At 29.2% G+C, this 23,865-nt stretch overlaps 2 protein-coding genes across 3 annotated transcripts; both read left to right on the top strand.

The window, feature by feature from the left end:
- Positions 1–130: 130 nt before the first annotated feature.
- LOC132717165 (uncharacterized) lies at positions 131–16,648 on the top strand. 2 transcript variants are annotated; one of them, XM_060700927.1, is made up of 6 exons: positions 131–266; positions 3,820–4,131; positions 12,248–12,303; positions 12,729–12,872; positions 14,800–15,045; positions 15,876–16,647. In XM_060700927.1, the coding sequence occupies exons 2-6, from the start codon at positions 4,073–4,075 to the stop codon at positions 15,911–15,913; spliced, it is 543 nt and encodes a 180-aa protein (XP_060556910.1). In that variant the 5' UTR covers positions 131–266; positions 3,820–4,072; the 3' UTR covers positions 15,914–16,647. The 2 variants fall into 2 exon arrangements, with proteins under 2 accessions (XP_060556910.1, XP_060557644.1); XM_060701661.1 differs by having other exon boundaries at positions 151–266; positions 4,065–4,131; positions 15,876–16,648.
- A 1,992-nt stretch (positions 16,649–18,640) lies between these two features.
- LOC132720417 (uncharacterized) lies at positions 18,641–21,538 on the top strand. Its single transcript, XM_060704909.1, has 5 exons — positions 18,641–18,658; positions 19,109–19,292; positions 19,474–19,617; positions 20,041–20,286; positions 20,573–21,538. The coding sequence occupies exons 1-5, from the start codon at positions 18,641–18,643 to the stop codon at positions 20,608–20,610; spliced, it is 630 nt and encodes a 209-aa protein (XP_060560892.1). The 3' UTR covers positions 20,611–21,538.
- Positions 21,539–23,865: the final 2,327 nt, after the last annotated feature.

Genomic DNA, 23,865 nt, shown 5'->3' with positions numbered 1-23,865 from the left:
TTATCTCTTTAAGTGCCGAAAGGTTATATGTATTTGTAAATACCGTTTTTCTGTTTTTTGAAAGGTGACATTTGTACTCAAATGCTAAATCAGTACATAAATTTTGTCATTTAAACGATCATTTATGTGTATGCGCTGTTAGTAAATATTTTGGAATGATTACTATACATTTATATAATCCTTTAGAAATGTCCACTTTCTTTTGATACTATTTGTGCAAGGATTAATCTGATAGCCAAACAGAAATAAGACATTTATTTATACAGGTTTTAATTTACGCTGTTTTCAATTAATCTAGTTCGTGTTTTTTTTCTTAAGATCAATTGGAAGGCATTTGTTTATTTAGTATAGTTGTAATTTCATTATAGCATTAGATTATTTTACGGACAGCAACAGTTGTTTAATTTAAGAAATTTTAAAGTTTATATGTCCAGCAATAACATTTGGTCAAGTTTAATGAGGATGAAATTTGATTTAAATCAAAATGAAATTATGTATTAAAAACTTTTTATAACTTCGATAAGTTGTGCCAAAGCAGGAATCTATTTACACACCTTGCACATTTCGGAAATCCATTCACATTGTTTATTGTCCTATTTCAATGAGATCATCTACTTGCAGTTGATAAAGAAAGCCTTTTTTATAAATCCAAAGTCGATATACATGTATTAATTTATTTGGATTATGGACTAACATGAAGCTTGTCACAATAACTTGACACAATAACTATATCCTTCTCAGCGATTCTAATTCTGTCTTTGCCTTTCAACTTTTTAATACCGTGAAAAGATTGTTAACATCCTGTCGTGAGATCCAATAAAAGCGTGCTTACCGGAAGCGCAAACCCGTTATGAGAACAATTAACTTCTCCTAATAAAACTGCTCGGGTAAAAGAATTATGCCATTCTTTGACATCGCAACATCATAGAATGTAGAATAAAGTTTGTGTATCAAATATTATTATTCAATTGACTAATGGCAATCGATACAATTTATTAATGGTAATTAATTTTTTTATAAAAATAAACAACATGCCTTGCTATCGAAAATGGTCGCAGGGAAAAGCTGAAATTGGGGGTGGGTTGGGAAGAGTTAGGGTTTTTGATGTAGAGGTGATCCGTGCTGGCTGCTAGTGTATTGCCTTCAATCACAAAGGGTTCATTCTTCACCACTGGTGCCCTATTCTTTCTTGTCAAATAACATGTCATGATCAGCATGCTTGTAAAATGTCCGTGTTTCTACTCAGAAATTATGTAAACTTTACATTTAAAGGGATACTCGGGCAAATTAATGACAAAAATATCAAAATTTACTTATTTACTAGAATCACGCAAAAGTCACATTTGTAAAAGTGCCAGCATGAATTTCTGTATAAATTCTACATATTTTGAGTTTGAATCGTAGATATATCTATATATGTTAAACGAAATTTAGACGCCGACAGCATCACCGAGTAGTTTTAAAACTATTCATGTGACTCGAACAAACCCTGGAAGTTACAATAACAGATATTGTGGATATAGAATGATTGAAACAAACCTAAATCATTCATTTGACATGTTCTTTCACGCTTCCAGAGTTCACTGTGACAACTATTGTAAAATCTTAACGCTCAAACCTGACCCACGTGGGTCAGGAAACAACCATTTCATTTTTATAAGGAGAAAAGTTTTGTTCCTGTGACTACCTAGTGTATTTTGGAGAACATTTATAGGTTAATGAGTGAAAAATTCAAAACGAAGAAATGAAAATTTAGCATGATTCTTCATTTAAAGCCCCTCATTAATCATTGAGAGTCAAAATGATACTTAAACCATCGAAATAAACAATATAACCAAATATACGAGTTTAAAATTATTATTTTTTTTTGTTTTTAGTCAAAGTTATTGTTTGGCATGTATGTGTGATTTAAAAAGAAATTGTTTAAAAAAAAACAAACAAAGAAAAGGCGAATAAATAGATAAATGAAATACAAAATGTAAATAGAAAACAACAACAACAAAAACAAACCAACAGCAACATGAACAAAAAAGCAAAAAAATTAAATAAAAAGAAACAACAAAAACAAACAAAAAATTACTGAAAGAGCCTCTTTTAAGGCTGTAACAACACTTGAGTGAAATTTTATATAATTATGTATTTAATTATTCTCCCCAAACAATTTCCAAACAGTCAAAAATGTATTAAATATGTACTGCAAATGTTTGTGCGCATTATAAGTAATCATTAAAATATATGCATTCGTTCCTTATTGAAAAAGACTTTGTCGAAAATAAATTTCTTATTACCTCTCTTTATCTACATGAACTGTAAATTCGGTAATATCTTTACAAATAATGCTTTTTGTAACTTACAATATTGATAAATCTTCATTTGGCCATCGTATTTATGATATAAAACCATTAAAAAATGAGTTACAGGATCTTTAAACATGGTGAATTTATAAAGTATAAAATGATTTCTAATATCAAGACTTAAGTCAATTATCTATTAAGCAGGATAAAAAACCTGAATTTCTGACTTAATTAACTGTTGCGTCAATTAAATCGAGGGGATTTTAAAGTATACTTTGACAAATCAATGTCAGTAAAACACTGTTACTAACTAAGCTGTGATTAAAACCCTAAATCTTGATTGCAATTTGTCCTACCCCGCGTCCTAGCGTCTCAAATCTCACCTAGTTTTGGAAGAAGAATTAAGAGATTGAAAAACTTATATATATTTCTATGTCATTAATCAACAGTACATTCATTCATTTAACAGTCATTCTACTAAGTAGCGTTCAGTGTCTTGTGTTGTTGCTCTATTATTTTGGGAATTAACGTGAAAGTTTTTATAATGAGCATAATGCATTAAAACTAATTAATGTTTCAGTAATTACACGTGATATATTTAGTATACATTTAGACAAAATTATCGGATTGTCGGATTCTGCAGGATAAATGGCATTATAGTGATAATATTGGTGCTAAAAATAATATGATTTTTCTGGGTTTTTTTCCTCAGAAATTTTAGATTTATATCTTTATACATTTAATTAATTGGATTGTAATATTAGTCATTATTGTACAATGACCATTTCCGATTTAGGTCACATATTTTGCTTCAATTTAAATATATCATGTACTTAAATTTTGCCGACTGGGGTGTTTTTGTCTCTTTCGATTTCAGTTGATCGTGCTCTTGAATTCTTTTTATAATTGCGTTAAGTTGGTTTGTAATATGCACAAACTATAAAATCGGAGATTTCGCTTCTGCCCTTTCTTTTAATGTTTGTGCCAAGTGCTGTTTGGCTGCCATAAAAAATGGAACCTATATCATTTATTGCATGTTAATACTTTTTTGGAGTTGTGGATCACCGATTCCTAGACATTTAATGATGAATATTTGAAACCGGTGTAATTGGGAGTAACACACATTTCTTTATCTCTGAAGAACACATTAAAACGAATCGAGTTTTAAAGTTGTACCTTTAGATTTATCATTTTTATGTTTATCTTTAAATTTGTTTTAGGATATTTTAATCTAATATTGCAGTTTAATACAGTTATATGCTTTTATTAAATGACTGAACAAAATTCTTCTTGATCGAGTTCTTTTTAAGAATACAAGTTCATATGATAAAAATGATGTTGTAATTTAAAAAGTGATCCTGATAATATATATCTTGCTTTTGTAATTTCACTGTCATTACAAATCGTATTGTTACTCGCAGCAATTTTCTAGTTTTTTCCCCAATCAATTATTAACATCACGCTTTTGTTATCAAACTTTAGTCGATAAACAGATTATAGGTTAATAATACAAAACAAATTGCAGAAACTTTTACCTTCAATATCAATCAATTCGCTGCGGTGCCGCCGCCTTTCATTTATTAACATTAACAAATAGACTGTGAAGACAGATTTGTGAATATTAGATGAAACCCGACAAAATAAACAAAAGGGAAGATGTGGCAATAACAACTGTTGAGTATTTTTATTAGTTTTGTAATATTTGCTGACCAAAGTGTATAGTAAACTATCATACATAAAGTCATAGACAGTTGTGATTTTCTGAACTAGTTTACAAAATGGCATTTTTGGATTTACCTCCTCAGCCACGACAACGAAGGAATTCTATGTTTTCAAGGTAAATACAATTATGATTTCAATTAAAATTGTATGTTTGAATGAACTGTCATTCATTTTACGCAGCATAAAATGTTAGAAAATCTGTCATATCATTTTATCTGCACATCTTTACATGAATGAAATTAATCTCAGATGTTTATTTCAAATGTTTTGTCATATTTTATTAATTTCATTTGTTATCTATTATTATGCATAATCAGTGTTTGTCTTTTGATATTTCAAAGATTACATAATCAAACGTGTAAGATTTTAGTTCTTAGATTACAATTATGTTTACCGATTAATACTCGTATAAGTTGGTCCTTTAGAAAACCCGATAGTTTTCATATTAAAACATAACTTTTTAAATGTTATGCATTTTTTATTTTTTTATTTGTCTATCTAAATAAAATCGTTTAATGAGTATTCCATACTGTACTGTTTTCCATGGCAATAAATGTCATAAAATCGCCGACGTTTATCTACCGTGGCTATTAGACTGTCTATCATTTGTTTTGGAAGATAATGCAAGATAGAACTATTCTAAAATCAGTGTGTTCTCGATATACTATGTGTCAAAGAACGAAATAAGTGGTCCCAATTGAAAATCTGCGTCACAATCCTATAATCTTACAATTTGTAATTTGAGATGTTGGCTTCCGACTCATCGCAACCACTACGTTTAAAATCTGAACTTATGGTAACTGCAACCGGCCCTCGCCTGTTAAATGTTTGAAAGGAACAGATGCATTTTCTCATATAATAATGTATCGTTACGATAATAGTAATGAAACGTAGACTTGCATAGTATACTCATGTTATATATGTACTAAGCATTTTAAATTGTAATTAGAAATAATGTTAAGACTTTAGCCTGTACTCTTCATTAAACTTTCACAATACATTAAGTTAACATGGTACGGAATTATTGAGGTTAAAGCAGTATTAACTTTACGAGAGTTTTAACGCATTAAAGAATCACTGTATTAAATAGTTGGGAAATTGGATTTTTGAATACACTTCAATGTTTAAATGACAAGTACTATTGTCAAGGGAATCAATAAGGACAAGTCTTATTTAACATTCATAAAATAAAATAAAAATATAACTATTTTGAATAATCGAACTTATGTATAACAACTGGTATAAAATGCATGGACTGTTTAAGAGATATAATACTGCATGTGTTTACGTCAATTTTCATTGGCTAGCCGTGACGTATAAATCATTTGTAAACATCGCTGTTGCAAATTTGCGTTAAACATACGATGTGGACTTGTCAGCCATCCATTTCAACTAATACTGGTCTTATCATCCACATGTAAAATGTTATCATTGCATTAACTACGAGTATTAGAATTCATTTCACAAACTAATGTTTAGTACTTATGTTTTAAAACTATGACATAGACTTCAAATAATGATTGCTTAAAAATGAAAAATGCTTGCAATTTCATGAAACGTATATATATATATATTTAATTTATGGTTGGTACGTTCTAACAGTGTATATCAATTGATGATAAAAGAGTATGGCGTTTAAGGGATTTAGTGCACGATTTACATTCAAAATGAAATGTCATTTTAAAAAATCGATATATTAGAAAGAATTAATTAGCTTGTACCACTATTTAAAGTAGTACTTTAGATTTCATCTTTTTTTGTATCTCACGACGTAAATAGCACAGTTTTTATAGACCATTGGTAAAGGAATGATCAATTTATATGGTATCTCTACATCAAATCAAAACCTACATTCAAAAGAAAAAAAGAAAGGCTTTATTTTAAATAAACATACATCTATATGGCTTGTACAGAGGCGCCCTACTTGCGATTTAAATTGAAATTATTTTCTTTCGTACAAAATAAGTATTACTTAATGTATTTATACGCAATAATCCATTTAATCCAATTCAAAATGTACATTTTTTCATATATTTCAAAATGTTTAATGAACTTGATCGAAAGAGTGTTTTAGTCAAATGTTAAAAGTTGGATAAAAAGAGCAAAAAAAGTAATGAGTGCATCTACAAAGGCACAACTTGAGCAGTGAGTTTTGGAATATTTATTTTATAATTGTCAAAATATTAAAAAAAATATACATATAATTGCAATATATTATACTATTTGATGTTACTGTGGCAGTGTGGGTTAAAAAAGAACCATTACGGATTAAGTACGAAGAGTAGAGTGCATGGATAATGTTGACAAAGCATTACAATATTAGTTAAACAGATTTTTGACAGGTTATATGGCCCTATATAAACGGGTATATTGCAAACAACCATTTATTTAGGGCCATGTAATATGTCAGAAATATGCTTGCTGTATTATAAATTCGTTACAGGTTATATGGACTTATTTAAACGGTTGTTTCCAATAAAACCCTCGCCTAATGGCTCGGTTTGTGCTTACAAACAATCATAACCGCCTCCGTGGTCGAGGGGTAAGAGTCGATGACTTCTAATCCAGTTACCTCTCTGGCGTGGGTTCGATCCCCGGGATATGCTTTGGTAGTTAAGCGCGGAGGAAGGTAGTTTAGTACTAATGTAACTCTCCAGGAACGATGGTAAGGAAACTACCCGGCTATATGACTGAAAAATACTGTTGGGAAAAGGCTTAAAATGAAACAAACAAACAATTCTAACACTATCGGATTTTTTTCTATATAAACAAAGAAGGCCCGAAGCGTGCACTATTCTCCAACAATGCACTCGCCGTTCTTATTACCTCCCTGTGTATTTTCACATTGAGGGTGCCATTTTGTTTAAAAAATCTGATAAATAAAAACATTTTTTGTCGAATTTGTTGTGAAAGCTATCTAGAATGAAAGAAAATGGTCTAACTAAGATAATGAATCCGAACACCAATATCTTTAATTCAGTCGTTAACGCTGTACAGACGTTTTAAGTATTGTTTACGTGACGTCACAATGTAGCGCCAAACAGCACGTGCAAAACAATCAAATCAAGTACGCTATTTTAATGTCGCAAACGAGTTAAGTTTTACATTTATTTCACTTTTATTAATTTGTATTTCGCTTGAAAAATTATAAAGTGAAATAAAAAAACAAACAAAGTTTTTCCAACGTTTTCAAAATTCATTAGTCTCAAATTGTTTCTACACACGGTAGATTTAACGACAGTTTTTTTCAACCCACTGGAACAGCCTTCTATGGGAAACTCTCAGGCGAAAACAAATTTAACCACCAAACATAAAGTCAAACTTTATAATAATAATTCTAATTTTTCTTGACGTGTTAGAATGGAAATAGATATTAATTCTTCGTGCATTATTTAACAAATAAAACATGGGCTTGAGGGCAATATGCAAGTTTACGGACTGATTGGTCAGACTGAGGAAGGTATATGGCCCGAAGCGCAGCTAAGGGCCATATTCCTTTCGAGGTCTGACCAACCAGTCCGTAAACTTGCATTTTGCCCGAAAGGCCATGTTTTATTTGTTATATTATACCGAATCTAAATCCTTTATCCATTTGTTTTGTGCTGTCATTTTACTATCATTCTCTTTCAAATAATAATTTTACTTGTTCAGTGTGTGAAATATCCAAAATCCTAGTCGGATTTTGTTTTATTATTTTCAAAAGATGCAGCAAAAAAAAAATCATGCTCTTCTTTTAATATTACATTTTTGTTAATCAAATTAAATATTTAATGTTACTAGGCCAAAAACCCGGACTTTAAGAATTTCAAAAACTGTATAAATAAAATTTATAATTAAATTAAAGACAAATCATGACTTTTGATCAACATGTAATAAATTTAAGTCTCTGATAAAAAAAGGCGAATCGCCTGGCCATTTTGACAGTTATCGTCTGTTTGTGTCGTCGTGAAATTCGCACGTCGTGAATTTTACGTTTAAACGGTCTTCATAAGAATTATGGACCGCCCCGGTCTGTATGCGGTTTATGGACCGGGTGACGTCATATTAAATATAGAAGAGCATATGCAAATGAGATATAATATTGTATAATAATGCACGTTTTTCGTTCAAATGCTTTGTAATTAATCACTCAGGCCTATTGGCCTTCGTGATTATATTACTACGCATTTGAACTCAAACCGTGCATTATTCTACAAAAATGCACTCAGAATTGATATCTATTTCCTAAACAAACAATCATTTATATTCGGCCATATAACCTGTCAAACATCTTTTTAACTAATAATATACACGTTCTTTCAATTATATCGTTAAACAAAAGATGGTTTAGCTAATTTAACTTAAGGAATGAAGATAACTGTTTCTAAAATAAAAAGTTTATTCAGTGTTAATGCATTACTTTTATTATACTTTATACGTAGCAATCGATATAATAACGTCTTTTCCTAATTTGTTAGTAATTCGAAATTTAAATAAATCATGTGTTCTTAGAAATTTGCAAAAGTTTAGTCCTATTCCGTTACGTTCATTATTCATATTAAAAAAGATATATTTCTAAATTATAAAAATATAAACTTTATTACTTTTAGATAAAAACTTGCTTTAATATTCATATTAGGCGTGGAGGATGCATTGCACTTTCCACTTGACTGTTCCACATGAACAGGCTCAATCAAACTGAACCTGGGTTATTTTTAATTTGCTGTTTCGAATGTTCTTTGGAGAGTCGGTCACTTTTTCTATGTTCAATACTACTCCCACTCTCTTTTCTCAAGATTTATTTGTATTAAACCTATATTATTAAGTTCCATATAAATTATGCAAACTGCATATTAAAAATAAACTGCATATTAAAACAGTACAGTTAACTAGTATCAAATAAAGTATAACATGTATACAATAAACGCTATTATAAATATATGTTTCTTAAAGACGAAGCAAGTATTTTATGTAGTCTTTGTTCACTAACTTAAACAGCTGAATAATCAGAATTTTTAAGTGAAAAAACTAATTCAAAACGAATAAGCAAATTACACATATATGAAAGGGTAATACATGTATATATTTTACGAATTGAAAGTCATATTTTATTCTGATAAACACGTTTTAAGATTGTTAATTAAAAAGCAAACACGTGGGCTTCTTTACGAAAACAAAACCGAATATTTGTCCAAAGTATATAATCTTATCAAAAAGTATTTAGATATTTAGATATGCGTGCAAACCACATGCTACATGCATATAAAATCTTAGTTAGGAATACATCTTATTTAAGGTTCACGTGTCACAAACGATGACTATCGCACAGGTCAGCTTTATTTTGCTATTGCTGCCAATGTATAAACATACTTATAGAATATAATGCAAGTTAGTCAAACTGTTGTTTTAAATCAAAATATTAAGTTTAGAACGTTTAGTTTGATATTACATTTTCTACAAGTTTCAAAACTTATAATTGATTTAAACGATTTACATTTTAGACAGTCTTTTTAATTTCATTAGTAAACAGTTTCGTAGCTTTTTTTAAACTTAATTTACAAAAATGGATTTTCAAAAATATGTTTAATTTTGATTTTAAGATTGCATGATATTTGATACCATTTGTTGCTATACGAAAACGTTAAAAAAAGAAAAAAAGAGAAAAAAAAACAACATAAAAACAACCAAGAAACAAAAAAAAATATATACTCGTATATAATAAAATAAATAGAATGAAAAATAAATTAAAATCAAAAGATATAAAATCAAATTGAGTTCATCGAAATCCTTATTTAAAGTAAAAAAATGCCAAACAATTCAGTCTTGAAATAGATTTTTTAAAATGCACCTTTAGACTTTTATCTGCCTATTGTACGGTTGTTTGCGTCTTTTATTGATCCCGCCAGAGCGTTAAAAGCAATTACCTTAAAAGCTATGTTAACATACTAATTCCATTGATAATCTATTCTATAACAAACTAAATTATGATATCCCATTTCATAGGAGTATTGATGCTAAGCTATTTAAGGAAACCTTGATTGAATATAGCAAGAAAAATACCGTGTGAATGTACTAGGTGACTGAACGCTACTGAATGCAGTGGTCATTCCACCTTATTAAACTAATCAAAGTATGAAATTTAAATTAATAATAAAACGAGAAGGGCAACTAGGAATGGAATATACAAATTTGTTTCATGTGCCGCAAATTTAAAGCAGAGATATGTTATGTCCAAAGTAAATCACTATCGCTGTTAAATAATTTTAACGATCATACGGCAAAATAATGTATCTGCCACAAATGAATTTAAGGAGATTATAATTAAAATGTTAGTCTACACTGATTTAAAGTTGCATTATGCCCATCAAAGCGTAAATGGTGTGTGTACAGGTAAAAGTAAAAGAGCTTTTTATTTTGCCATTATTGTTTTTGATTTCGTATCCTACAATGTAATCATAATCAATATTCCACATGACTGATAATTCTGCAAATATCCTTTAAAATGTATCTGAAACATTCGAAGATTGAGTGGGATAGTCTTTTTTTATTCTTAGGCAGTTTTTATATTATTTCCTAACCAGTTCATATGATTAATTTTTGGTCAATGACCAGTATAATAGTCAATATTTTGAAATATGTAACTATTTAAGTTCAATTTGACAACGAAAGACGGTCATAATATCACTTAAAGTGTCCAGAAAATATCTTGTTTTTTTTATATAATGTTAGCTGCAAATGTATGAAAATACTACTGTATAGGCTTTAAAGACTAAATCACATTACAAAAATAATAATTATGCTTTTTACCTCACATGTGTTGTAAGAAGTTCGTTTATTTTTTATATACGAATACAGTGATCTATTTAGTTTCAATTTTATTTTATTATATTTGGTAACACTTAATGGTTCATACTAATTCGTTATAATGAGGTATGTACAGTTCTGTTCTGTTCTCTCGTGAAGCAAGAACATTATTTTAAAAATAAAAAGAATGCATGGCAAAACTTGGTTGTAGGTAGTTCTTTTACTTCAAACATTTGTAATGAATGGCCATTTGTGTAATGATTCGTTAAAACATTTTATAACATAAGAACTCTTTGTTTCTTCTCCGGCATATCATGTTCATTCTGACTATTATATAACTGCTTGCATTTTGAATGTTGTTAGATTCATGTATTCATGAAGGTTCTTTGTTACGGTAATAAGTGCAAAAACTGGTATTATTTTTGCCGCTCATATGGCTCATTCCTGGGTGATATTTAATAAACTAAACAAATTGCATTGGACTGTATCTGACAAAAATAAGGACGATTCATTTTTCCTTTTTAATCAACTGTATACTATGTTCCTATAATCAAGCGAACAATCTAACATTTCATTATATTTGATAAGACCTTGCACATTATTTTATCTTATATGATATCAAATTGATAGCATTCAACTCCAAATCAATACAAAAACGTTTTCGCATTAGAACCAACTTGTTATGGCCAATGTTTCTTTGGCCTTATTCACTGGTATAATAAAACATATTTTCTTTTCATGTTTTGTCGAAAAATTTGATTGAATCGCTATATAATGGTTATGGAAAATGAAGTGATTCCTGAGTATTAGCTAAATAAAAAACAACAGAGACTGATATATGAATCGTTTGCAATTTGTTTTAAACATCGGAAATACATAACATTTATTGTCTATACAAAATCAATTTGATTGTCTATACAAAATCAATTTGAAATACAAAGGAGCAATAAGGGAACATTTTATCATATAGCCTGGGAGGCTAGTGCTAGCAGTTATTCAATATAATTAAACAAAAGATAAAATGGTTTAATTAAAATTCCAGATATGATTTTAAAGTGAGGTGTATTTCTGGATTTAACCATTGTGATTGATGACTAGAAACTGAAAATTGTGCAAAGAGGAAATGAAAGGAGACTCGTTTGCGGAATCATACGATCAACAAATATGTTTGATAGATTGTTTTATAATTTGTATTGTATGAATATGCAATTATAAAGCAGTGACTTTAATCAATAGTTTATACCTGTTATTTTAAAAGTTTGTCCCACAATTTATGAAGTTTACAACTGTGAAAAAGCAACAACAATATTTCTAATACAATCTACCTAGTATTAGTAGTAGTATTACCTACATTAATTACAAAAATTGATTTGAAAAATGTCCGGCAAATCAAGAGGCCAATTCTATAAGCTATTTTATAAATATCGGCTTAAAAAATCTTCTTCCAGGAAGGTTGAGGACTGTTTAACAAAAGACCCAAATCTACGAGAAGATCAAGTTAAATGTAAGTATTGACATCATAGATATATAAATAAAACAAAACAATATTTTACAAAACATATACTTTATTAGTATAACATGCATTATAGTCCTATAACATTCATAATGTAGCTTTGCTTTGCATTTACGAAAATACATAAGTTTATATATTTTTAAAATAGAAATGAACAGTTAATTTATATATATAGTTGATATATACATTTATAAAAATACATAAATTTGTACATTTTTTAAAAATTTAAATTAAAAATGAACAGTTTATTTATATGGTTATTTTTTATGAATCCTAGTAACAAGCATATATTAGTTTGGTGTCATTAAAATGTTAGCTGCCTAAGAACTATTGTAAAACGCTGCAGAGGTAATCATCCTTTAAATTAAAATGTTATTTTTATAAAACATTAATACATGAATACTACCCTTCTACAGTAATTCTACAGTCATTTTCGTCGCTGGATGAAAACGGTGATGGCAAAATATCAAAGCGTGAAATTGCTAGGGCGTACAGACTTGCAGGATTCAATCCAACAAAAGAGGAACTTTCAAAAATCATCTTGGAACACGACGAGAATGGTATAAATTATACAGAGGATATTTAAGTTTTTTTCTGTAAAACATTATTTTTTACTGTGTTCGCTAAACATTCTTCTTTACTTAAATGTCATACATTTAATAAACAAATGTGTCATGAATTGGAGTCCTTTTCGTTGAAAATGTTTCGAGTTAAATCGTTTAACCATAGATGTACAGTACAGGTGTAAGTTACACGCACTTCAGTTACCGCGCTGTCTGTCGAAGATTAAATAGAGTAAGCTCTTTGATTGGCTTCAATTTTATGGGATTTACTTATTGTGACGACAGGAAAAGGGATAATGATAAAAATGTCATACCCATATTCTTGTACATTGGTTTCAATTTTTGGGATGACAAAAATATGTTTCATTTTTGCCTATAATACAAAGAAAAAGAACATCAAAACCCTTGGCAATCTGATTTATACTCGGGGTCAACGTTTTCCAATACTTATCATTAAACGTTAGTTTTATTATCGACAAAGATTCTAGGGTTTATCATATTTCTGATCAGTTTAACATATAAAAAATTATCATCATTTTTGCAACAACTTTATTTGTTAAACACTAATATGAGTGTAATTTATGATTTCTGATTATGCCATTAAACAAATTTAGCGGGAAGTTTTACATCATTTCGAGTGGTGCATATGTTGTATTGAAGTAGTTTCTAAACATTCTTATCGCGTTGCTGTAAATCATTTATTCATTCGCAGAAATTTATTTTAGTACTTACACAACTTTCACATAAACTGCTGATTTTGGGAATTACAATAATTCATAGAAAGTATCTTTTAAGAATATAACAAAATAAAACATATTTTACTAGATCATTTTGAAAAGGATTGATATCCATTAGACAAACACACTGAGTCATTTTCATCCACTCTTAGCTATTTTTTTCTGGACGAGTTTGCAAAATAATGATGTTTATTTGTCTTAGGTGTTATGTTATGACTCTTAAATAGCAATACAGACGACGAGAATTACACACTGTGAATAAAAGGATATGTCATCGTATTTTTATCTTTTCTCAGGAAAATGAATTGAATTATTGTCCACAGTCTTTGACTGAAGGTACATTTATTGAAACGGGCTTAAGTTAGTCCTAAAGTTGGTTTTCTTTCCTAGGACATAGGATACACTTAGCAATTTGAACGAAAACCATCAATAGAAATTATAGCATATGTATAATTTTCTTTCACTATATACATGTACCTATTTCAAGTTCGAAAAAATCGAAGCAAAAACCGTACGAATTATATTTCCTTATTATATCACGATAATTTAAACAATATTTACGTGAAATCATTACATATACATAATAAAGTACATAAAAGAGATTTCGTGGAACGAGAAGGAAACGTACAAAAAGTTTTTTTGAAATTTATCTCCGAAATCAGTATTTCACAAATTTTATATAAGTGGTAACAAAATATACAATTTATAAACTAAACTATACATATCATTCTGACCTGTGCTTGTTTCTTACGTATACATACAACCTTTATAATAAGTATTCATGAACTAAATTCGTAACTAATAACTTTTCGATTTGAGGTATAAGCTCGCTTAAGAATTTAATCTTAAAAAAGGTTACATTGCTTAGTTTAGCGTATAATCTCTGTAACAAGTATGTTGAAAAAATAATGATTAGAACATGTGAATTTCAGAAGTAGTAAAAAGGATAAAAAAAGAAGAAATCGGAAAGCGAAAAGGAAATATAACGTTATTTCACGCTTGTGAGAAAATCAATCCGTATGTATATATTTCTTCGGTTGTATATTCATCATATTATTCATAGGAAGTCAAAAAGAAAAACTCATTAATACTTTATTGTTCACTTTGACCAGCACATATTTTTACAATTTCCTTACAGTTTCCTCATATATACAATAAACCACAAAGTATTCCTTTATCTATTTCAGACGATGGTTACATAGATTTTGAGGAATATTTTAATGTAATGCGTACTAAAATGATAAAGATGGACTTCGAAGCCGAACGATTAAAAACTGCTTTTCAAGTGCTTGACTTAGACCAGGATGGCTTTATCACAAGAGAAGAACTTTCACATGCCCTCTCTAAAACTGGTGACCAGTTTACCGATGACGAGATTAGTGATATAATTGAAAGAGCAGATAAAAATAAAGACGGCAAGATAGATTATAATGGTAACACAAACAACATATTTTTCTTACAGGGAAAATATATTTAAAAGCACTCTTTGGTGTAATATGGTTTTTATTCATAAACAAGATTGAATCGGATAAACTAAGTTTTTTTAATGTTACCGTAAAACTTACTTTGTGTGAATATAGTTTTCAATCTAAGGTAGTTTTATTTAATATTTTTTAATGGTCAAATCTGTATGTATATATGTTTTTTTAATATACATGTACATACTGTCAACAAATGTCTTTATTTTAGGGCAGCATACATCAAGTGTCTATTTTATTGTATGTGATGACGAACAATAATGTTTTTAAAATAGTAAAGGTTGTTAAAATGAACATAAAAATATTTTAAAGTTGATATAAGACACTTCACAAAAATTGATTTTCAAATATTTAAATCGGTTCTCAAAATGGCATAAAAAGCAGTGTTTAGATTGAAAATATTTGTGCACTTATTTAAAATTGTTATTCAATTTTCTAAAATTTGATTTGTTTTTGAAACATTGTATGCTGATTTCTTAAGCTATCCCTTATTTTAAAAAAACGGTAGTTTTTTAAATTTTAAGCAGGGGGAAATTTTTTTAAAATCCATTTTCGTCCAAAACTCCTAAAATTTTGAAACTGTTAAGCAAAAATTGTAGTTCACTTCCGAAAAATTTAATTGGGTGTACATAATCAAGAACATTTTCAGTAAACATCGAAGATAACTTTAAAAGGCAATGCATTATTATTATTATTTAAGATAAATTCGGTTTATATAATTTCATTTAAAAGATACCTTTCTTCATTGTATCCATTACTTCAAATATTTGGTTTCTTTTTTTCAGAATTCGTGGACGCTGACCTGTGTAAATCTGTGTTTTGAAAATAAAGGGTTAATATTAGAGCATTTTAGTACATCAGTCGATGGATATTTAAGTAACTATATTTTACAATTAGAGGTGCAATTTAAATATCCGTTGTTGCTGTAGCTGTTTCTCAAACAACATCACTATCGTCTGTTACTAGGCGTATACAAATGCTTAAATCGTCATTGAGAAGAAGAAGTCAGTGTGAGTAACAATTTGGAGAAAGCACGCACTAATGATAAATATGATATATCTGAATTCACGTTTAAGATAGTTTCAAAGTGGTTTCATAATGACAATGACAATATTTACCAATTAACGCGTTTTTATTACATGCTTTTCGGTGGTTTATAGAAATATATCAGTGATATAAAACTGGTAATTTCACTGTTTGAAACAGTGAAATTACCACTTTGATAATTTCACTGTTTGAAACAGTGAAATTACCACTTTGATAATTTCACTGATTTGAATTTAAGCCCCTTACGTTGTTTCAGTGAAATACCTTGTGAACACCAAACGTTCATATTTTACTCGTGGCTGCGCCACTCGTGAAATATACCTTTTGCTGCTCACTCGGTGAAATATATTTCGATCTTACACTGAACTAAACAAATATCCTTTATATAATCATTATTGCTTTACATCTGAGGTGGTGTCATTATGTGACTATAAGTTATATCCGCACACTGGTGCTTTCGACACTGACATCAAAGATGTTAAAAAATCACAAGGTAACTTAAATGTTATGTTTCATGATGGCATGTGGTATTCAAAATACGTATAGGAATAATATGTTCATTAATTGTGTCAATTAAAAATGGTGTACTTGTGGTAATCACATTATGGGTTAATGACATAAACGTTCAGTTGTATAGTATATTTAGCGTTATTAACATAAGCGAGGAAAATAAAGTTAGTAACCATGACCGTCATGAAAGTCGAATGAGTATTCCATTTCGACATTTCTTGTGATGCATCAATATGGACACAAATAAAATACAAATATTACACATAAACTGAGTAAGAGGTATACTTTTTTCCGTTAATTTGTCATTACAGAGAAAAGTTCTCCCTAAGGAACTATAAATGCTATTTGGACCAATTTTAAAAAATCAGTAGTGGTTGTTTCCCTTTCACTCAGAATTGCTATATCACTTTACAAGATGGAATAGAATACTAATACTGTTTAAAACAGTAAACAAACAGGGTATGATTATATTATCTATATATGTAATCTCGATTTTTTGCAATATTAATACGTGTAGATAATATGAAGGCATATAGGGGTCGTTTATGAGCAATCTGTGCTAGAATTTGTTTCTTTTGTTATTTCAGGTCGATTTGTGGGCTGATAACTTTTACATTTTGTTTATAACTTACATATGTTTTTGGTCAAAAAAATGCGGAAGAGTATACCGACCCCCCTTATATGATTGATTTGCCTGTTTAAATGAGACGATACATGATTACAACAGGTTTTTTTTTAAGTTATTAATATAGTTTATATTAATATTTTCTCTTCTTTGGCTACTATACTGTTAAAGATACGTACGTATTTCAAACTTAAAACTTTGGTAAGAACTATGTTTTTTCTTCTTTTCATTTAAATTCTACTTTTAAAAGCAGACGTTTTTTTTTGTTTGTTAAACCACTATTATCTATTTTTAAAAAGTTTTCAGGGCATTATTTGTTCGACAGATAAAGAGATGATATATAATCATACGTACATATCTATTCTATACCTGAATTTTTGCTTAGATGTATGTTTTATGTGTTTCGAAAGGTAGTTTAAGAATAAGTATCGAAGTCGGTGTAAATGAACGTAAATTAACATCTACATAACTAATAATATAAATAACAAAAAAGGTAATTTCTATTTACATGGTGTTTAGATCAAAACGAGAAAATAGGCTATTAAATATAATTATAATAGAAGCGACTTATTATACAAAGAAAATCAAATTCAATTTATAATTTCATTAATCTTTTTTTCATGATGTTTATATGATAAAGCCTTAAGTGCACATCTACTGCATGATAGGAATTGTCATGTTCTCTTAAATTTCCGACTATCATCGACGAAACCTAGCATATTTGTGATTTATGGTAAAACCTTTAAAATATATTTTATATATCATATAACCTGTCAATTTTTTAAAGATATGTATTATACAAAGGCTTTTGTTCTTTAAGGCAAATAAAATATATAAGAGGGGTCAGTGTACTCCTCCGTAAAAGAGAAACGAAAGTTCATGTAAATCTATTAAATATTTGTGTTCCTTCATCCGTTTTACATACAGATACTGAAACGTCTTTAAAAAAAAAAGGGCTCAATTTTTTCGAAAAATTTGGCCCAAAAGGGTTTTAAAGGGAAGGAGGAAAAAAAACTCATTTTTCCACTTTTTTCCCAAAATTTTTAAAATGATTTTTTATGCCCCAAACAAAAAAGTTTTAGTGAAGGCAACACCCTTCCCAAATTTTTCGTAAAATGGGTTTTTATAACTTTATTTACCCTAAAACCTAATTCCCATTTAAAACAAACAACCAAATTATTTTTTAAAAAAAACAAATTTACATTGAAATTAATGAATCCGAGATTGTACAAATATACATCTCTTACTGCGCTGTATACTTAATGTTTAAAACTTTGCATAAAATAATAAAATAGATTCGTTCTGAAGATATGCATAACTGGATATTACAACTGTTTGAATAGTCTATACAACCGTGAAATCTTATCAATGTATCGTTCCTGCACGGTAAATTAGACAACCATTATGAAAAGGCAACCATTTCTATGATTAAATTTACATCACCATTCATCCTCTATACTTAAATTTTCTACCACAAATCTGAATATTCTTTACACAATCTCATCAATATTTATCTAAACATCAAACTGTTTATTTCGGCTTAAGATTCACTTCTTTTCGTATCAAATCCAGCTGAAATAAAACCATTCATGGTTAAATGAAACGCTGTATTCATCTTTTAGAAGTAGCAAACATTCCTTAGTAATTTTCTAAAGTGGGTAAAAAGGCATTGAATTATAATTTCACTAACAGGATATACTACTTAAGTCGTAAATACAGTTACATGGATTGTCTTCATAGAGATAAGATACTCTAACTTTTTAAATGATATAATGATTAGACGTTTAAATAAATAAATTAAATAAAATTTAATTAATTAATTAAAAAAAATTACAGAATAATTTGTGTTTGAAACGCGCTGCGCCCTTATATGACACAAACATTAGATTATGGCAGATCGTGCTCGAGGTAGATTTCATTCTATGTACTTCAAATTTCGTGTCCAAAGGACATTCACTAAAGAAGGCAGACACCGAGTGCCTTGCGAAGGAGACTTATCTTAAAGAGGACCAAATAAAAGGTAAGGGTTTTTTGTCATCACTAACTTAAATAATGTACTAAACAGTTCTCTAATTTTTCTGTTCTTCAGATTCATTAATCAGTTTATATTAAAATGCAGTTTAGAGGCGGTGTTAGGGGGATGAGATATGTTGTAGTTCAAAATACTGAATATTATTTTATATCCGATTCCATCTTTTCAGTCATACTTCAGTCATTCTCAGCATTGGATGAAAATGGTGACGGCAAGATATCTAAACAAGAAATTGCGAGAGCGTACAAACTTGCAGGCTTCAAACCAACACAAACAGATCTGGATGAAATAGTCGTGGAACATGATGAAAATGGTACATGATTTTACACCGACGTTTGTAATTATACGTTGTTAATCAGCAATACATTTTATGGACGTTCTTGTATCGTAGCAAACAAGAGTTAACGTTTAAAGAACAGTTATATAAACGAAATTCATTATTTTTATCATGAAATGTGTGTCAAACATTTCCATTTTTACGCTCTGTATTTATATTGTTGTTCTTATGACGTTACCAAGTATAAATGTAATTTGTGGGGTTTCTTTATAAAAAAATAACACTAAATAACTTTAAAAAAGTATATGCAAAAAGAAAACAAGAAAAGGCATGCTCGACATATTTAAAAAAAGCCACGTATTTAATTATTGCAAAGCTATCGTTTGAGATCAAAAGTTTGTCAGTTTTGTATTTCTGTGGGTTTACGGTAATTTGTATTTCTTTATCATTGTCTTTCAGATGATGGCTACATAGATTTCGCCGAGTTTTTCAAAGCTATGCGGGTAAAAATGATAACTAACGACTTTGAAGAAGAACGGTTGAAAACAGCCTTTCGTGTCCTGGATACAAACCAAGATGGTTTCATCTCACGGGACGAGTTAAGGCACGCAATTTCCACCAGCGGAGACCCTCTGACGGAAAAAGAAATAGACAGCCTTATAAAAAGAGCGGACAAAAATCACGACGGCAAAATAGATTTTAATGGTGTGTTTCTTTGTATGACAACAGTATGGTATTACATTTCTACTACTGACATCGTCCCTCTAGCACTAGTATAAGCAGTATATAACGTTCAATTAGATGGTGATTCTTTTAGTATTCAATTATGAAAACATTTCCAAAAAAAATGAATTCAAGGAAATGCCGGTATATACAAATATTCAGTCTTTATTTGTTTATACAATCGTTACTTCTATGATATTTATTTATAGTGCGTCTTTAGTTCATGAATTTACATTTGCAGTCAACTATTGCATTCATTCCTTTTCAGAGTATGTCGAAGCCGGTCTTGACAAGTGCATATTCTGAGTGAAAGCTTTTATAGAATAGTGGACAGCATAATTATAGTGTCAACATGTCCCTGTCAACATCAAGAATTTGTTATATCATGGAGCCAGAACAAAGACAGCGAAATTCGTAATGACATATAATTAATTACCGTAGAAAATGAGGATTACACTTTCCGTGACAATCTAGAAACATTTGCATATTAACGACACTGGTATAAAAGTTGTTCCAACAGGGCGTGGCTCATGTGTCGGGTATTGTGTTATTTATAAATTTCAATTAATGATATAAATTTAACAGTGAAAATAGACCGAGAAGTGTGCTCACTTAGTTTTTGCAAATATAGACGAGATGAAACACTTTTCAAAGATGGTTTTTACAGTAATAACATGGCGTTTTTAGCAGAAAGTGTTAGAAAGTGAAATGACTGAATAAATGACAGGAGCATTAATGCAATGCTTATCATAGGCAAAAAAGTCCATTACATCGTGAGTGGATAGATCAGCTATGCTATCGCAACCTTCAAAATGGACTTGGTTATCTAAAAAAGGTTTTATTGTATTTGTTATTATTTGTAATTATTTTTTAAGTTTATTGTTGTATTCATTAGTAAATTTGTAACTGAATTCATTAAAAATTGTATCACCTAGTTCATTTCAAATTTGTATTTATGTTACTGTATTCATTATTAACTTTATGACAGTAGTCTTTAATTATTCTATTCCTGTATTTGTTACCATGGAATTAGATTCATTATCCACTTTGTAACTACAGTCATTAATAATTCTGTTACTGTTGTCAATAATAATAAATTCATTACTGTACATCATAACATGTATGTATTAATGATTGCGTTACTGTATTCACTATCAACTTTGTTGCTTTATTCATTATAAACGTGAATATATTCGTTATTAAAATTTTGTTACTGAGTGTATTTATTAATAACTTTGTATAATATTCATCAATACATTAATGTATTAATTAATGTTTTTTAATTTAATAAATCATCAAATTGATTTGAGTAATTCTAATTTTAATTGACAACATATGAATGTTTTCAGTTCTGCATAACTTTCGAAATATCTTATTCCGCATCTCTTCCTGAATAATACCAGTATAACTTCTTTATGAAGGTTTCTTGTAACATTCGAGAAAAAATCAAAACGAAATTGATTCTTTCACCTGTTTAAAAGAGAAAAAATACATTATTATAATTTAAAATGCCTTGAAAAATAATCCCGATACAAAAACACGGGATCCATTCATTTCATTTCTAAGAAATTATCGGATAAACTTGTCATTTTCATGAAGAGACATCTGTTGTCTGTCTTTCAAACTTTCATTGTGAAATGCTTCGTAAACCCGTGCAATCGGAAATTGAACCTGAATATATGGCTATATTTTATATTTAAGTAATATCCTAAACAAAATCAGGTGATGGACGACTTGTGAGGAGGACAATTTGAAATTTTTTTTAGCATTTCAGTAAATTCAATAAACTGAATATTTTCTCATTGCTTTGCTTCGATCTTTTAAGATTAAGATATTATCAGCATTTAGACGATTATCATTATATTTGGTAAATAATTAAAATGTTCCGATGGAATTTCATTTTTTTAAATACTCGTTTGTTGTTTAAAAGTATTTGTTTATTTGCAAAGACTAGTATGTTTCTGACAGATGTTATCATTGACAAACTCCATCTAGAAATGCAAACCGAATAGTTTAAGCTCAACTTAAGCTTTATAGACGTTGTTATTACGCTAAACAAAGTACGGGACTATTTTATCGCATGCGTTCACAATGCAAGTTGAGATAAAAGAATTACTTACAATATACTTGATAAAGAAGATTAGCGCAAGCTAAGATAATTGATTCGGATATAATGATAGTTGTAGTGAAACAGCATTAAGATGAACACATAAATCTTCTCTTCCTTATCATGTAACTTGAAACCAAGAAAGTAATTATTGTTTCAGAAACGGATATAGTATCTATTTTTGACGTTATTAGGAACATCTTACTATCTGAGATGAACTCTTGACACCTCCTTGTAAAACTTCTTGTCATGGAAAGTGTTATTCTAGTAGTATTCTCTCTAAATGTAGATGCCAAAATATGAACAATGTCAGTCAAATATATTATTAAATAAAAAGGTTCCGTTTTAAATTAATCGGAAGACTTTGCTTAGTATTTATGTTATGACGAAAACCTTCTTAATAATATTCTTTTAAACTCCCTATATGCTCAATAAAAACCTCAATTTCGTCTCCTGAGTAGATAAATAGTCATTCATTGAGTCAAAACGACAATCAGATCCTTTGCCAGCCAGATAAAATATTGACAATAATTGAATGTGCGAATCAACGTACATTTTCCTAAAAATAGCTGTTTTAAATCTTGAAATGTTATTATACCTTCATTAAGACTCATTATGCTACTCAAATAATAACACATTCTACATGTAAAATTGTATTTGACAATATAAATATCAATAATTACATATTTTACAAACAAGTTATAGTATATAAATAACACATGGGTTTGTGGGTAACAATAAAAATATCATTCTGGGGAAAATACTGTTACCCGAGGCGTTTTTACGAGGGATGATATTTTTACTGTTACTCACAAACCCATGTGTTATTTATTTTATTACCCCGAAAAAAATACTGAGATGATCTGAAATTGTCAACTAAATCTAACTGTAACAAAAAAAACCAAGAGTAACAATAACTAAACTGTCCTTACCTTTTAAGTTTTAAGTGTACTTTAGGCCTACTTGAGAAGTTTTCTTTTTCTTTTATTCTTTAAGCAAGTGATGATATCTACAAGTCATAAACATACAATAAGCTGTGTTTTATTTAGAAAACAAAACACTAACCCATTTATACGGTTATGATCTGTGAAATCTGATCCTTCTGTTTCCAGAATATTCTTCGCATGGTTTTTGACAAAATAACGATGATATCCTATGTCTGTCCACCATATCTGTAACGTTTCATTGATTAAAATTATTAAATCATCCTTTGTTGCATGCTTAAATCGTCTGCATGTTCCAATTTGACACATACTTATTTACATTGCAATTACTTCCTTTGAAAATGGATGTTTACTTTTTGACTATTCAACAAAAAGATATTTTATACGCGAAAAGCACACCAAGGTGCAAACAACTAAATTTTATGGCTGTCATAGTTACTCCAGAGAAGAAATTGATGTCCTATCGGGGTTTAACGTCGAAAATAAAAATGAATCGAGAAAAAAATGGCA

This window comes from Ruditapes philippinarum, unplaced genomic scaffold (assembly GCF_026571515.1).
Source record: "Ruditapes philippinarum isolate M1 unplaced genomic scaffold, ASM2657151v2 ctg1952_1_1_1_1, whole genome shotgun sequence".
Lineage (NCBI taxonomy): Eukaryota > Metazoa > Mollusca > Bivalvia > Venerida > Veneridae > Ruditapes > Ruditapes philippinarum.
The sequence above is the reverse complement of the archived record's forward strand: the minus strand, read 5'-3'. Positions and strand labels throughout refer to the sequence as shown.